This window comes from Chiloscyllium plagiosum, unplaced genomic scaffold (assembly GCF_037043375.1).
Source record: "Chiloscyllium plagiosum isolate Xiang-an unplaced genomic scaffold, Cpla_swu_hap1 HiC_scaffold_5, whole genome shotgun sequence".
In the NCBI taxonomy this organism is placed as follows: domain Eukaryota; kingdom Metazoa; phylum Chordata; class Chondrichthyes; order Orectolobiformes; family Hemiscylliidae; genus Chiloscyllium; species Chiloscyllium plagiosum.
In genome coordinates, this window is record NW_028270143.1 from 30,956,818 (window position 1) to 30,970,851 (window position 14,034).

The following is a 14,034-nucleotide window of genomic DNA, read 5'->3' on the forward strand; positions in this document are numbered from 1 at the left end:
GTGGGATGGTAAGTTAAAAAGGGGTAGAATGCAAAGTTGTTGGTGCGAAAGGAACAAGATTATGTGATGCAGCATTTAGGGTATGTTGGTGTAGCTGAGAGAAATCTGTCCATTGAGGGATGGGGTGTCTGTCTGTCTGTCTGTCTTTGGAGGGGAGGGGGGGAGGAGTCCTGGCCTAGTGATGGTGGAATTGGGCTGGGACCTGTGTGGGGAAGGAATTGGTCAGTTCTGGCAATACGGGTGGGAGGGCAGTGTTGGGTGCTGTATGGCAGGGTGTAGTGGGTGACGCTGAGGTCTGGTGGGGGGGAGGTTTTGGGTCGGGTGAGTTTGAGCACAGGAGGTCCTTTTCAGCAGGGATTGAGGGCGTGAAAGGTTTTCTCTGGTCTGGTTTGGCAATGGGGACAGGATTCTGGCCAGTTCGGGTCGGGTCTGATGTGGAAGGAGTATCCAGGGCTGCTGGGAGAATGGAGGTGGTGTCCAGCAATGGGATAAGGGAAGATGGGGAGTGATGGTGGCAGGTGCAAAGTGATTCAGGAGTGTCAGGTCCTGATGTTGCTAGATCAGGCTCTGGGCCTTTGTGTGATCTGGGGGAGGTGCAATTGGAGAGGTCAGGTTAACGTGTGTTTCAGTTAAATAGTTACTCAAGAGTTAGACCACTAAATAGATAGTCTGACTTTTCCTGGTAGTTATTTATCTAATTTCATCAGAGCCCTCTGAAGTCTGATTTTAAATGGAGACTTCCCGAAAGTTCCAGACAGTAGAGGATTTGCCAGCAGATTCTTCACTTTCCTATTGAATTTGTTGTGAGTCTGCCTTATTGGGGATTTGGAGGGTTCTTAGGCACAACTCCCATTCATGCTGGAATAACGACTGTCTGGCCATCAGAAAATCTATATGGTAATATCAGTTGTCCCTTTGCAACATTCCAGGGTCATGAAACCTCTTCATAATATATCCAGGGGAAGTCACACAAATGGTTATTAATCAGATACTTGTGTATCTATTCCAGACTCTTACAGCAGAAAATGACGAAATACTACAACGAACTATCCAAATGCTTGGAATGAATACCTGGCAATTGGCCAACAAATTAACCAATTTTGATTGGGATTTGTTTAACTGCATTTGTGAAGTAAGTGTTTTCATTAAACATGCTACATAGTAAATCACTCATACGCGTCAAAGCATTTATTTGCTCTGTTCAGCAGCTACACTGTTGTATGTGAACATTTTGTGCGGTGGTTGAACTTTTCTGAACAACCTCTGGATTAAATATATACCAAGCAGGGTACCTGAGAGAGCCACCAATCAGGTTTGTTCCCTTTAACTAGCTTCTCACCGAATACTGACAAGTGGTCTACTTAGCAATTTGTCCAGTTTTCATTTACGGATGATTGTAAATCAATCTCAACTATTATCAGTAAGTTAAAGTTAATTCTACCTCACGATTAATAAAAATTGTCAACCATTCTGTATTTGAATAAAATGTGTACCATTGGATATGTCTGATCAGAAATGTTTGTTGATTATACAAAGCTGTTGAGGCCAAATTCCCATTCCTCTGCAGACGTTTTCTGTTTTCTAACACAATTGCCTGTGTTCACTCATCAATGCACATTGTGCTGTAAAATTGCCTCCACCCAAAAACCTTGAACTTCTGCACTTTCTTCCTACTTATAAACTTGACTGAAAGCGACCCCTCTCTTCTGCGAAGCCTTTTGTCAATCCTCATAATAACTCCTTCCTTGTTTCATAGTTTTTCAACTTTAAAGTCGCTATATAAATCCAAATTGTTGTTGTTGAAATTGTTATTCAAATTTAGTAGAAAAACAAAGTAACTTGAGTTGAGCAGATTGAATGTTTAGTATGATTTTGAAGCAGCTTAATAAGACTGAGCACATCTTATCATCACCCAGATTAACAGGGGCTTTAATACATTGTTAATATCTTAATTTGGAGATGCCGGTGTTGGACTGGGGTGTACAAACTTAAAAATCACACAACACCAGGTTATAATCCAACAGGTTTAATTGGAGCACATTAGCTTTCGGAGTGACGCTCCACCACCTGATGAAGGAGCGTCGCTCCAAAAGCTAGTGTGCTTCCAATTAAACCTGTTGGACTATAACCTGGTGTTGTGTGATTTTTAACTTTGTTGATATCTGAGTGTATGAACCCAGGAATATGGAGGAATGATTGAGTTGAATTTTTCCATTTTAGGTTTGTGTTTTCTTTTTCAACAAGTGTCATGGTGTCAGTCTCATCATGACTCGTGCCGACTTTTCTCATGTTACCTTCTCCTCATTTGATTAATTATAGGCTGTATGGTACCCATCTTGTGCAATCAGGTGGCAGCAAAGGTGAAAGAGCTCACTGCTGCCAGGACCTTGTGCATCTCACATGGCTGGCACTAATTTAAATCGCAGCTGTACACTGCTCCAGCATTATCACAGACATGGCCTGGAAGCGAGAGCTCATTTTTCAGACAGGGACCTACCTGATAGATGTAGTGCTAGGTGGAGATCTGTCCTTAACCTTCAGACCAGCAAATGAGGCCATGAAGCCAGCCTTGGACCAAGGTAGCTGCCCAATACAGTGCTTAATCTCAGTTTAAAAGTAAAAGTCTTGCTGTGCAGGACGAAGGCCAGTGATTTTCTATACTCCACATGGATAAATGCTGCCAACATCTCTCTGCTGTCTCATGCTTCCATTTGCTCTGCTAGTGCGCAGTAAGATTGCTAATAGTAGTTGTCTACAACTCTCACCATCACATCCAGCATCTCCACTCAACAAATTCTTCTCTCCAACCCCATCCTCCCAAATTACGAACCTTCCTATCTTCTGTGCTTCCTACTCACTTAACAAGAGACATCTCCCCACCTCTCTTGCTTCTGTACCACCATTGACAGCTCTTCCATCCACTTCCATCACAATTAGTCTTTCCTTTCATCCCACTGGAAGAGACACTGAGCCAAGAGAACAAAGATGGACTCCTCAAAAGTTGGCTGTTCACCTTCTATGTGAAGAAGATCCTGAATGAGGTTGAGGAGTATTTACACTGTTCATGTAGGGATACTGTGAGCTCTATCTGCCGGCATCCCAGTAAGTGTACTGCGGTGCTGTCCCACAACAACCAGCATTAATTCATTCATTCTTGAGATCCTACAACTCCTACTCCAATTGCTCAACAAACAACCTCTCTTCTGTTGTGCAGGTGCCCAAGCAACCACCACCCTGAAAGGGCCAGTGTGAGTATGTCAGCCCCTCGCCTAGCTCTGAACCTTCAGACAGTGCTCAGCAAGGCTTTCACCTGCACCCTTCACCATCATCTCAGCAGGTTCTCTTTTGAGATTTGACCTAGACTCGAGAGCACAATCTGGTGAGCATATCATTAAAGGCGAGGACTGATTAGGGATAGTCAACATGGCTTTGTGCGTGGGAAATCATGTCTCACAAACTTGACTGAGTTTTTTGAAGACGTAACAAAGAAGATTGAGGGCAGAGCAGTAGGTGTGATCTATATGGACTTCAGTAAGGCATTCGACAAGGTTCCCCATGGGAGACTGATTAGCAAAGTTAGATCTCATGGAATACAGGGAGAACTAGCCATTTGGATACAGAACTGGCTCAAAGGTAGAAGACAGAGGGTGATGGTGGAGGGTTGTTTTTCAGATTGGAGGCCTGTGACCAGTGGAGTGCCACAAGGATCGGTGCTGGGCCCTCTACTTTTTGTCATTTACATAAATGATTTGGATGTGAGCATAAGAGATACAGTTAGTAAGTTTGCAGATGACACCAAAATTGGAGGTGTAGTGGACAGCGAAGAGGGTTACCTCAGATTACAACAGGATCTGGACGAGATGGGCCAATGGGCTGAGAAGTGGCAGATGGAGTTTAATTCAGATAAATGCGAGGTGGTGCATTTTGGGAAAGCAAATCTTAGCAGGACTTATACACTTAATGGTAAGGTCCTAGGGAGTGTTTCTGAACAAAGAGACCTTGGAGTGCAGATTCATAGCTCCTTGGAAGTGGAGTCGCAGGTAGATAGGATAGTGAAGAAGGCGTTTGGTAAACTTTCCTTTATTGGTCAGAGTATTGAGTACAGGAGTTAGGAGGTCATGTTGTGGCTGTACAGGACATTGGTTAGGCCACTGTTGGAATGTTGCGTGCAATTCTGGTCTCCTTCCTATCTGAAAGATGTTGTGAAACTTGAAAGGGTTCAGAAAAGATTTGCAAGGATGTTGTCAGAGTTGGAGGATTTGAGCTACAGGAAGAGGCTGAACAGGTTGGGCCTGTTTTCCCTGGAGCGTCGGAGGCTGAGGGGTGACCTTATAGAGGTTTACAAAATTGAGGAGCATGGATAGGATAAATAGACAAAGTCATTTCCCTTGGATTGGGGAGTCCAGAACTAGAGGGCATAGGTTTAGGGTGAGAGGGGAAAGATATAAAAGAGGGCAACTTTTTCACGCAGAGGGTGGTACATGTATGGAATGAGCTGCCAGAGGAAGTGGTGGAGGCTGGTACAATTGGATGGATATATGAACAGGAAGGATTTGGAGGGATATGGGCCGGGTGCTGACAGGTGGGACTAGATTGGGTTGGGATATCTGGTCGGCATGGACGGGTTGGACCGAAGGGTCTGTTTCCATGCTGTACATCTCTATGACTCTAAATGTGCCAGTAACTGGAGCTCAGAGCACAGCTGAAAACCAGGCGCCTGCTCAGACCCAAGCAGAATGGTTTTGGCCAGAGTACACAGACAGGCATAGGAACACCAGGCCAGTTTGTCAGAGTAAACTGCATTGATAGTTGTCCGAATCAACTAACGTTCTCAATAATGTGCTGGCTTCAGGGTGTATGTAGTTGATTGTCTCCATGGATAGGGTGGCAGATGTCATGGAAACCTAGGTCCAATGGAATGCTCAGTGACTACCGGGAATGCTCGCAGACCTGCACAATAAAAAGGCAAGAGGTGCATGACAGACCCCAATCTCAGGGAGGCAGTTTGGTATCACCAGGCAGCTGGTGGGGAGGCTGTAGTTGGGTAGGATTTCTGACCCCCCAAGATTATCCACCCAAATCCTCCCCAGCACAGAGCAGGGTCCCTTCACCCTAGCTGTAGACATTGTGGGAGGGTTAAGGAGCACATAGGGCAGGTGAATAATTGCACAGAGTCTTTCACTTTGGTTCATATGTACAAAGTTATCAATCTTCATGTGTTTGATTGTCATTTTATCTGTAGAACCTGGTTACATGGCCATCATATCAGAGTTAAGAACGTCTTTCTATATCCCGAAGATGATGACAGTTGTATTGGTGATCTCTGGCATGTATCCAAAAAAGCCAACGCTATCAGGGATCCTTCAACCATTACGTTCATGAGAGCATAACCTTGCACTTTAATGAAGAGATCACTGAGGCCAAAGATAATGTGCCTGCATTGTAATAGGACGAGGCCTCCATTCATTTTGCACATTGCCTGCTACCTTGCATGTATCACTGTGATCATTCATGAGTACACACATCTCTGGTGGAGATGTAATTACTGCCTCCTATGTTTTTTGGCCACATACGACAGTTAAGGATTAAATTATTATAAGCAATGAAATGGTCATGATTGCTGGAGGCCAGGATTGGTACTGTGCATTATTGGTTAATGCATGCGCTGCAAATGAAATGCAAATTTGTTACAAATGTGTGAACCTATAGCGTGATTAATGTAATTGTCCCCTGATGGGTCTCATATCACAAACATGTCCATCCCCATGCCTGCCCTGACTCCCACAAACCAAAAAACTACATTTGCTCTTCCATTGTGAATGTACCAGTAGCCATGTATTGTGGAGATGAGGTTTGGTTGCAGGTGGCACGCTGTTCATTTTGTGCTCTTGTGAATGAGTTACATGCTCCATTTGGCAGTCAGCTCACCATTCTTCATGTTCCATTTTGTGTTACGTGCCTGTCAACCCCATCAGCTTTCAGGCTCCCCATGTTCCCATACAGCCCATTCATTTGACTGTGAATATCATCAAGTATCTAGTCATACCTCATAACATACCTCCAGTCCTGGCAACATCCTTGTAAATCTTTTCTGCACCCTCAAGTTTAACCTACAGCAAGGTGACCAGAATTGTGTGCAGTATTCTATAAGTGGCCTCACCACTGTCCTGTACAGCCGCAAAATGACATCCCAAATCCTATACTCAATCCTCTGACCAACGAAGGCAAGCGTTCCAAACGTCATCTTCACCACCTACCTGTGATTCCACTTTCAAGAAACTGTGAACCCACACCCCAAGATCTCTGTTCATACTCCCCAGGGCCCTACCACTGACTATGTAAGGCCTGCCCAGACTTGGTTTACCAAAATACAACACCTCACATTTATCAAAATTAAAGTTCATCTGCCACTACTTGGCCCATCTGGAGAAATCAGAATTTTTTTCTCTATATTGAGATTCAGATTATTTCAAACTCGCCTTATTTTCACACATTTCTAGCCATTGGCCATGCCACTCAGGAGCTGGGAAAATTCCACTCATTTTTTGGTTTTTTAAATAAAGATGCAGTCATTGTGATTATAGTAAAAAGAATTAACTCAATAGCTTTGACTTGGTTTAGATCCATGTTTAATGTCTGAACTCCAGATGATTCACTTGTGCCAAAGAGAAATAATTCAAAGGGAACAGAAGATAATTACTTCCACTGCTGCTTTTTAAATGGCTTCCCCCATTCCGTAGTACATTCCTTGTCTGAGACAGTGAGTGTGCAATCTCATCTGCTCGGTAACTTCCTTACAGACATTAAGTTGATTTATCTGAGCTGACTCATTTTTCAGTTTCCTCTTGTAAACTGTGGGAATGTAAACTAGTCTTTTCTCTGTCCTTCCTCCTGACGTCACGACGCAATCAAAATTGTTCAAGGAATCCCACCCATGAGTCCATAATTGACCAATAGTTTCTCCATGTTGGCATATGAGCTCATTTTGCTCTGTATCAGCAAATAGATTCCATTTTAAAAATAAACTAGATCTTTGGCATTCTTTGAGGATATCTACAACTAAATGTGAATTAATTATTAAATGATAGAAGTGGGCTGAGTTTCTGCTGAAGGAATTAAAAGTCTAGCGGCCTAGAAAATTATTAGAGCCCAATTTTGGATGTGGATCAAGCAGCACAACACTTAACTGATTAAATGGAAGAGATAAAGGTGTGCTACTGATCCTCCTGTGTCATAGTGAGGTAACCAAAATGCTGACTGCAGTTGTCACACCCAACAGGGCATTCTGCAGTTGTGGGGAGGTGCAGAGTTGGCTAGGACAGGGTTGAAAGGAGGCAAATGAGAACTAACAATGACCTGAGTATTTCTCCTGGCTCAACATTCAGGTAAATTGCTAAACATTTCTTTCATTACACCCTTTTTGAAAAATAGTTGGCTGCTGGCAAAGCTTCCATGCTAGAAATTCTGAAGTTTCATTTCTACCTAATTTTGGCAAAATGTGTTCCATCAGTCCAGGGGTTTGGTCATGGTCAGGCATCTGCTTGTTTCTACCGGGGCCCAGGGATCTGTGTCAATCCTGGAGGATGCGTGCAAACATTCTGGTTGTTACAGGTGGGTTAGAGAGTGGGCAGTGCTTATTCCCAGCTGTCTTGCCAAGTCAGTCCTGGGGATGGCCCATTAATGGTGAGTATCCTTATAAGGGATATTCCATGTAGTCCTGGAGCAAAAAGGCAACTGGAATTCAAGGATGGACTTCGTTATACTGGGCCACTAAAAAAATTGCGGCAATGATAAGGGATGATTGTAGGTATCGAGTGATGCCTCAAAGCGAGTGGGAGGGAACTGGGAGCTCAGGGTAGGGGTGTTCAAACAGGTCACTGTAACTCTGGCATCTACATGGGGAAGGTGTTGGGCTAAAATGGGCATAGGAATTTCCGATGTCTGGGTTCTGTAGTTCAAGTGAGGACCTTGATGGTTATGTAAAGGGAGACAACAGAAGTGGGGATACATTGACAGCCAAAGGGGCCAAAGCAACAGCATGGCAAAAAGGCACATGAAGAATGAAGGAAATTTGAGTATCACTGGTGAAGCTTGCAATTTACTCATTCTGAAACAAATTCGGAACCTTGCAATATCAAATTAAGAGTCAGTTGCACAATATCAATGCAAATGGCAGACACCACATGCAAAGTAAGTTACTGTTTTTTTTCTTTAGGAACTGATAAACCCTTGAATTGGATTTCGTCCTGGGGTAATTGCAGTTTTCAAGCGCCCATTGGTTTAGAAGTGCCTTTCATCTATCGTTTTAATTTGAACTTTATTGGCACATTGGTGCCTAAAAATGCAGCTTAAGAACAGGTTAAGAAACTATGATCATCGGCAATCAAGTTCATCAATCATATTGTGTGCACTAATTACCTCCTGGTCATTATCAGCTAAACAACTATAATGAAAACAAAGTCATTAAAAAAACCTTAACTTCCTATTTCACAGTCACATCCATAGCAAGTATTGGAAGGGGCTATCACTGTGGCTTACTAGCAGAATCTCTACTCACAATGTTGTATGAAAACTTTGGTGTACAATGTACAATTGGAGAACGCCACATACCTCCGAGATCCCTATGGAGGCATGACAATGAACTCTGGAAGCTTCTCTCCTATACTTTGTGAAAGCATGACATGAGGCTTTGTGATGGAACCTGTTCATGAAAATTGCTTTATTTTTGTAACATGACTCACAAATGATGTGTTCATGGATCTCACATGGACAACACCATTGCTGGAGGTCATGTGGTCTTAGTGCTATTCTGTAGGCAATATAGAAAAAGACTGTAATTACAACTTCTGCAAGCTCAGCAAGAATAAATACCTCCATTGGCTGCTGCACAGCTTTCAGAGGGAGAAGGAGCAAGTGAATGACCAAGAGGTGGAGGGGATTGATGAGACTTCTAGAGGCTCACTGTCGCTTTATTCAACGGACTGAAAGATGGTGGAGGCACAAATTTAAGGATATCCAGGCCCAACATCACCAAAATGTGCCTTCTATTGGTCAGGGACTTATACTCAGAATGAGTGGGTGGCAACTATATTCTAGTGGTTGTCATGATCACAGCTTTCCTAACCTTTACGCCAGTGGCTCAGTTTAAGGAGGAACGGGGGACCTATGTTGCATCTCTCATTCCTCAACTTATGAATGTCTCTGGGATATCACTGTTGCCATTTCCTGCAACTATTTTTATCCTTCCCCATGGTGACGAGGGTCAAGCAATCCAGGCCCTGGGATTCTGCCCTATTTCATTATTGTAGCATTTCTTTATTGGTATACAGGGTATGGGCAGTGCTGTCAAGGCTAGCATTTGTTTCTTTTGAACTGAATGGCTTACTAGGTTATTTCAGAGGGCTTTAACCAGGTTGCACTAATTCTGTAGTCAAACATAATCCAGATCTTATTGAACCATTAGGACATTAGACCTAATTATTTAAGAACGTCATTTATGTAAAGAGAATGTTATTTAATATAAAGCCAAAAAAAAGTTGCTCATGTAATAACTATACAAGAGACATCTCTAGATTTGGTCTTGAGGCTTTTCTACAAATCAAGCCAATGAAAACTCCACTTACAGTCACATTGAACCATGTACACTCTATAAAGTCGATAAACAAAAAAGTACTGGTGACCATATGCTGCCTCACAACATCCCAGTACATTTGGATTGTAATTAACATTGCAATATATCAAAATGGCAGCCAGTTTGTATGCAGTGGGAGTCCACGAAAAATTAGATAATAACCAGAAAATCTTCAAGGAATCAAAATATTGGCCAAGACATTGGAACAAAGAACACCTGAAAGAGTGGAAGTATTGTTTAGATATCCCATTCAAAAGACAGCACTGCCAACTGTTCAGCATTCACTATACTGTCATCAATTGTTAGCTTAGATTTTGTGCTCAGCAGTCTACAGCAAGACATGGTCTATACCCTCCTGTGCCAGAAGTGAATGTGTTACGCAGTGAGCCATGATTGCTGCCTAAATGAGCATCAAATTATGTTTTATAATGTGATTTGGGGCAATTTGCTTTAACGCATAAAGAAGTCCAACATTTTGGTTAAAGGAGAATGAATATGCTGACATTTCTTGGTTCAGTGGACCTCTTCCATTCGATAAAAGATTTTCTTTCTCAGTACATGTATCAGGATATTCACTGATTTTCTTTCCTTGTGTTCCCTTTGCAGCAGGAACTGATCTATTACACGTTCCACCGAGGGAACACTACTGCCAACCTTGACTTTCTGTTGCAGCGGTGCAATGAGGTTCAACTGTGGGTCGCTACTGAAATCCTCCTCTGTAGTCAGCTATCCAAACGGGTGCAACTTGTTAAAAAGTTCATAAAGGTTGCTGCTCAGTAAGTGGAAAAAGCATTTTGCACAAATAGGTCATAAATGGATTTAAAAACAAGAGCCGACCCAAGGTCACTGTTTCCAGGACACATCTGCAGCTCTGAAAGGGATATATCATTGACGTCTGTGTTTGACAAAGCTTCTCTGTGGTGCTAGGAAGCAGGAACTGTTCGGCATTTTCATACTATCCCACGCTATTAATGCAGTTTGGTATAATTTACACAGTTGCATTGTGTTTGTACGATGCTGATTTTGATGCTGAGTAGCGGAGAAACTTGTGGTGATTTGAAATCTTTTTCCAAAATGAGGGAACCATTTTTAAAATTCTGCTGAAAAATAATGAACCGTCATATAATTATCTTTCTATGCTTTCTATTTGCAAAGAAAAAGCTCCTTAGCTAATTAGGGCATTTGTCTCAAGAGTTACTGAGCAATGTAGCACAAAGAAGTGTAACTAACATGCATTTGACTGAGCTAGTAGGTCCTGGAGGCTATTATGCTAATCAGTATATCTTTGCTAATTCTGCTCCCTCTTCCTGTTGAGTTAGTCGCTCCTACAAGTCAGCCTCCGTGATGATGTCATCATCATCCATTCCCCGTAGAAAAATATTTTTTAAAAACCAGAAAACTACTGTACAGCAAATTTGATCAATGTTCTTCCTTGTAACTTGGAGCCTTAAGAGTTAATTATACTGATGATAAGGCTTCTTTTAGCAGCTATGGGCCTTGGCATTAGCCCTTGGAGGAATGTTCTGAATGAGTTATAATAGTCTCTTTAACTCAAGTAAAAGAACATTTGGAACTCATGGCCATCCGAGAGCAATTCTGTTTTACACTATGTACAGAAATGAGCCCTGGGATGCTAGGGGAACATTTGATTTGATTTATTACTGGAACACTACAATTCTCAGGTGATAATTCATTACATGGATAGATTATTGTTTTATATTTCGTTGGTGTGAATTACCATCCAATGGGGAAATATATTATTGCTTACTCCCACGATTTTTTCATTTACCCTGAGCATTCTATTTTAACAAAAAACAAGCAAATGCATGTTTATTTTTAATTGCCTAATTAGAGAATATGAAAATCTCTAGAAAACACACTTTTGTTAAGATCCTGCAGAATAGAATTGCATTCTCAAAGGTGTAGCAGATAAGGTATCCTGCAGGAGGTGAAAGAGTTTAAATGTTAATTTGCTTTGTGAAATTATTTGGCTTCTGTTGTTATGCAACACTAATTGTTTACTTTCAGTCAAAGGATCATATATGCAAGCAGACTGTCACCAGAAAATCAGAGCTGCAAATGTGTGTTAATGAAGCACAAAGACCCGCAGTCGCATTTCTGCTCAATACCATTGTATTCCTGTTTGGAAGAAAAAAATTATAAAATCAAGCATTAAGGAGAAAGCATCCTTTGTGCGAAGATTTGTAGCTCGGGTGCTCATTGTTGTGGTTCTGTTCGCCGAGCTGGAAGTTTTTGTTGCAAACGTTTCGTCCCCTGGCTAGGCGACATCATCAGTGCTTGGGAGCCTCCTGCGAAGCGCTTCTTTGATGTTTCCTCCGGTGTTTATAGTGGTCTGTCCCTGCCGCTTCCGGTTGTCAGTTTCAGCTGTCCGCTGTAGTGGTTGGTATATTGGGTCCAGGTCGATGTGTTTGTTGATGGAGTTTGTGGATGAATGCCATGCCTCTAGGAATTCCCTGGCTGTTCTCTATCTGGCTTGCCCTATGATAGTAGTGTTGTCCCAGTCGAATTCATGTTGCTTGTTGTCTGCGTGTGTGGCTACTAAGGATAGCAGGTCGTGTCGTTTCGTGGCTGGTTGATGTTCATGTATGCGGATTGTTAGCTGTCTTCCTGTTTGTCCTATATAGTGTTTTGTGCTGTCTTTGCATGGTATTTTGTACACTACATTAGTTTTGCTCATGTTGGGTATCGGGTCCTTCGTTCTGGTGAGTTGTTGTCTGAGCGTGGCTGTTGGTTTGTGTGCCGTTATGAGTCCTAGGGGTCGCAGTAGTCTGGCTGTCAGTTCCGAGATGCTCCTGATGTATGGTAGTGTGGCTAGTCCAAGGACTGCACAAAACACTATATAGGACAAACAGGAAGACAGCTAACAATCCGCATACATGAACATCAACTAGCCACGAAACAACACGACCAGCTATCCTTAGTAGCCACACACGCAGACAACAAGCAACATGAATTCGACTGGGACAACACTACTATCAAAGGGCAAGCCAGACAGAGAACAGCCAGGGAATTCCTAGAGGCATGGCATTCATCCACAAACTCCATCAACAAACACATCGACCTGGACCCAATATACCAACCACTACAGCGGACAGCTGAAACTGACAACCGGGAGCGGCAGGGACAGACCACTATAAACACCGGAGGAAACATCAAAGATGCGCTTCGCAGGAAGCTCCCAAGCACTGATGATGTCGCCTAGCCAGGGGACGAAACGTTTGCAACAAAAACTTCCAGCTCGGCGAATAGAAACACAACAACGAGAAAGCATCCTGCTCGTTGACAATCATTTTCCATGAAAGCCAAAGACTATAATATATGGATGGGTGGAAAAAAGAATAACCATCTACTCTCCTAATGTACATAAAAACACAATAATTTGAAAGCAAGGCTTCAAGACCTGTTCTAAAAGAAATTATGATGGCTATAGAAGTCCTTATAAGCTATTAACTTCAGGCACACAAAAAAACCATGGTTACTAACTCAAAAGCCCAAATTTACAGAAATGATATTTAATATACATAGTGTTCTGAGTAGAAGAGTTGGGACATTATGTTGAGGTCACTTTGAGGACTATATGTAGTTCAGGTTTCCCTATGAAGGATATTATTAAATTGAAGAAGCTTCAGAAAAGATTTACCAGGATGTTAACTGGAAATGGAGTGTTTGAGTTAGAGAAAGAGACTGGAATAGGGTGGGATTTTTTGTTACTGAAGCATAGGAGGTTGAGGAGTGACCTTTTTATAGAGGTTTATAAAATCATGAGGGGTGTAGATATGATGAATAGCAAAGGACTTCCTAGACTGGGGGAGTTAAAAACTAGGGAGCATTTTTTTAAGGTGAGCGAAGAAAGTTTTAAAGACGTGAGGGGCAACTTTTTCATGCAATAGTTTGTTTGCGGAATGAACTGGCGGAAGAATGGTTGATGCAGGTAGAGTTACAACATTTAAAAGTCATGAATAAGAAAATTAAAAATCACACAACACCAGGTTATAGTCCAACAGGTTTAATTGGAAGCACACTAGCTTTCGGAGCGACGCTCCTTCATCTCCAAATCATGAATAAGAAATGTTTGGAGGGATCTGGGCCAAACTCAGGTGAGATTACTTTAGTTTGGCAATATGGTCAGTGTGAACTAGTTGGACTGAGGGGTCTGTTTCCTTGCTGTATAATTTCTACTTATATTTATAACTCTTACAGTCTACATCACACTTCTTAATGATTTCCTGCATCTGAATATTTACCTTTAGTGTTTCATGCACAAGAAAACCGAAATCCCTCTATGATGCACATTTTTGGAGTCTTTCTCTCCATTTGAAGAATAATCCACTTTTTGATTCTTTCTACCAAAATGCATGACCTCACATGTTCCTACATTGAAA

At 42.1% G+C, this 14,034-nt stretch overlaps 1 protein-coding gene across 3 annotated transcripts in view; it reads left to right on the forward strand.

Annotated features, from left to right (window-relative positions):
• LOC122549783 (rap guanine nucleotide exchange factor 5-like) overlaps positions 1 to 14,034 on the forward strand; it is a 179,898-nt gene that overhangs the window by 148,974 nt on the left and 16,890 nt on the right. For all 3 annotated transcript variants that reach the window (XM_043689809.2, XM_043689811.2, XM_043689810.2), the window contains 2 exons: positions 1,010 to 1,132; positions 10,238 to 10,407. In XM_043689809.2, the coding sequence (XP_043545744.2) occupies positions 1,010 to 1,132; positions 10,238 to 10,407 (293 nt within the window). The remainder of the gene's footprint in view (positions 1 to 1,009; positions 1,133 to 10,237; positions 10,408 to 14,034) is intronic.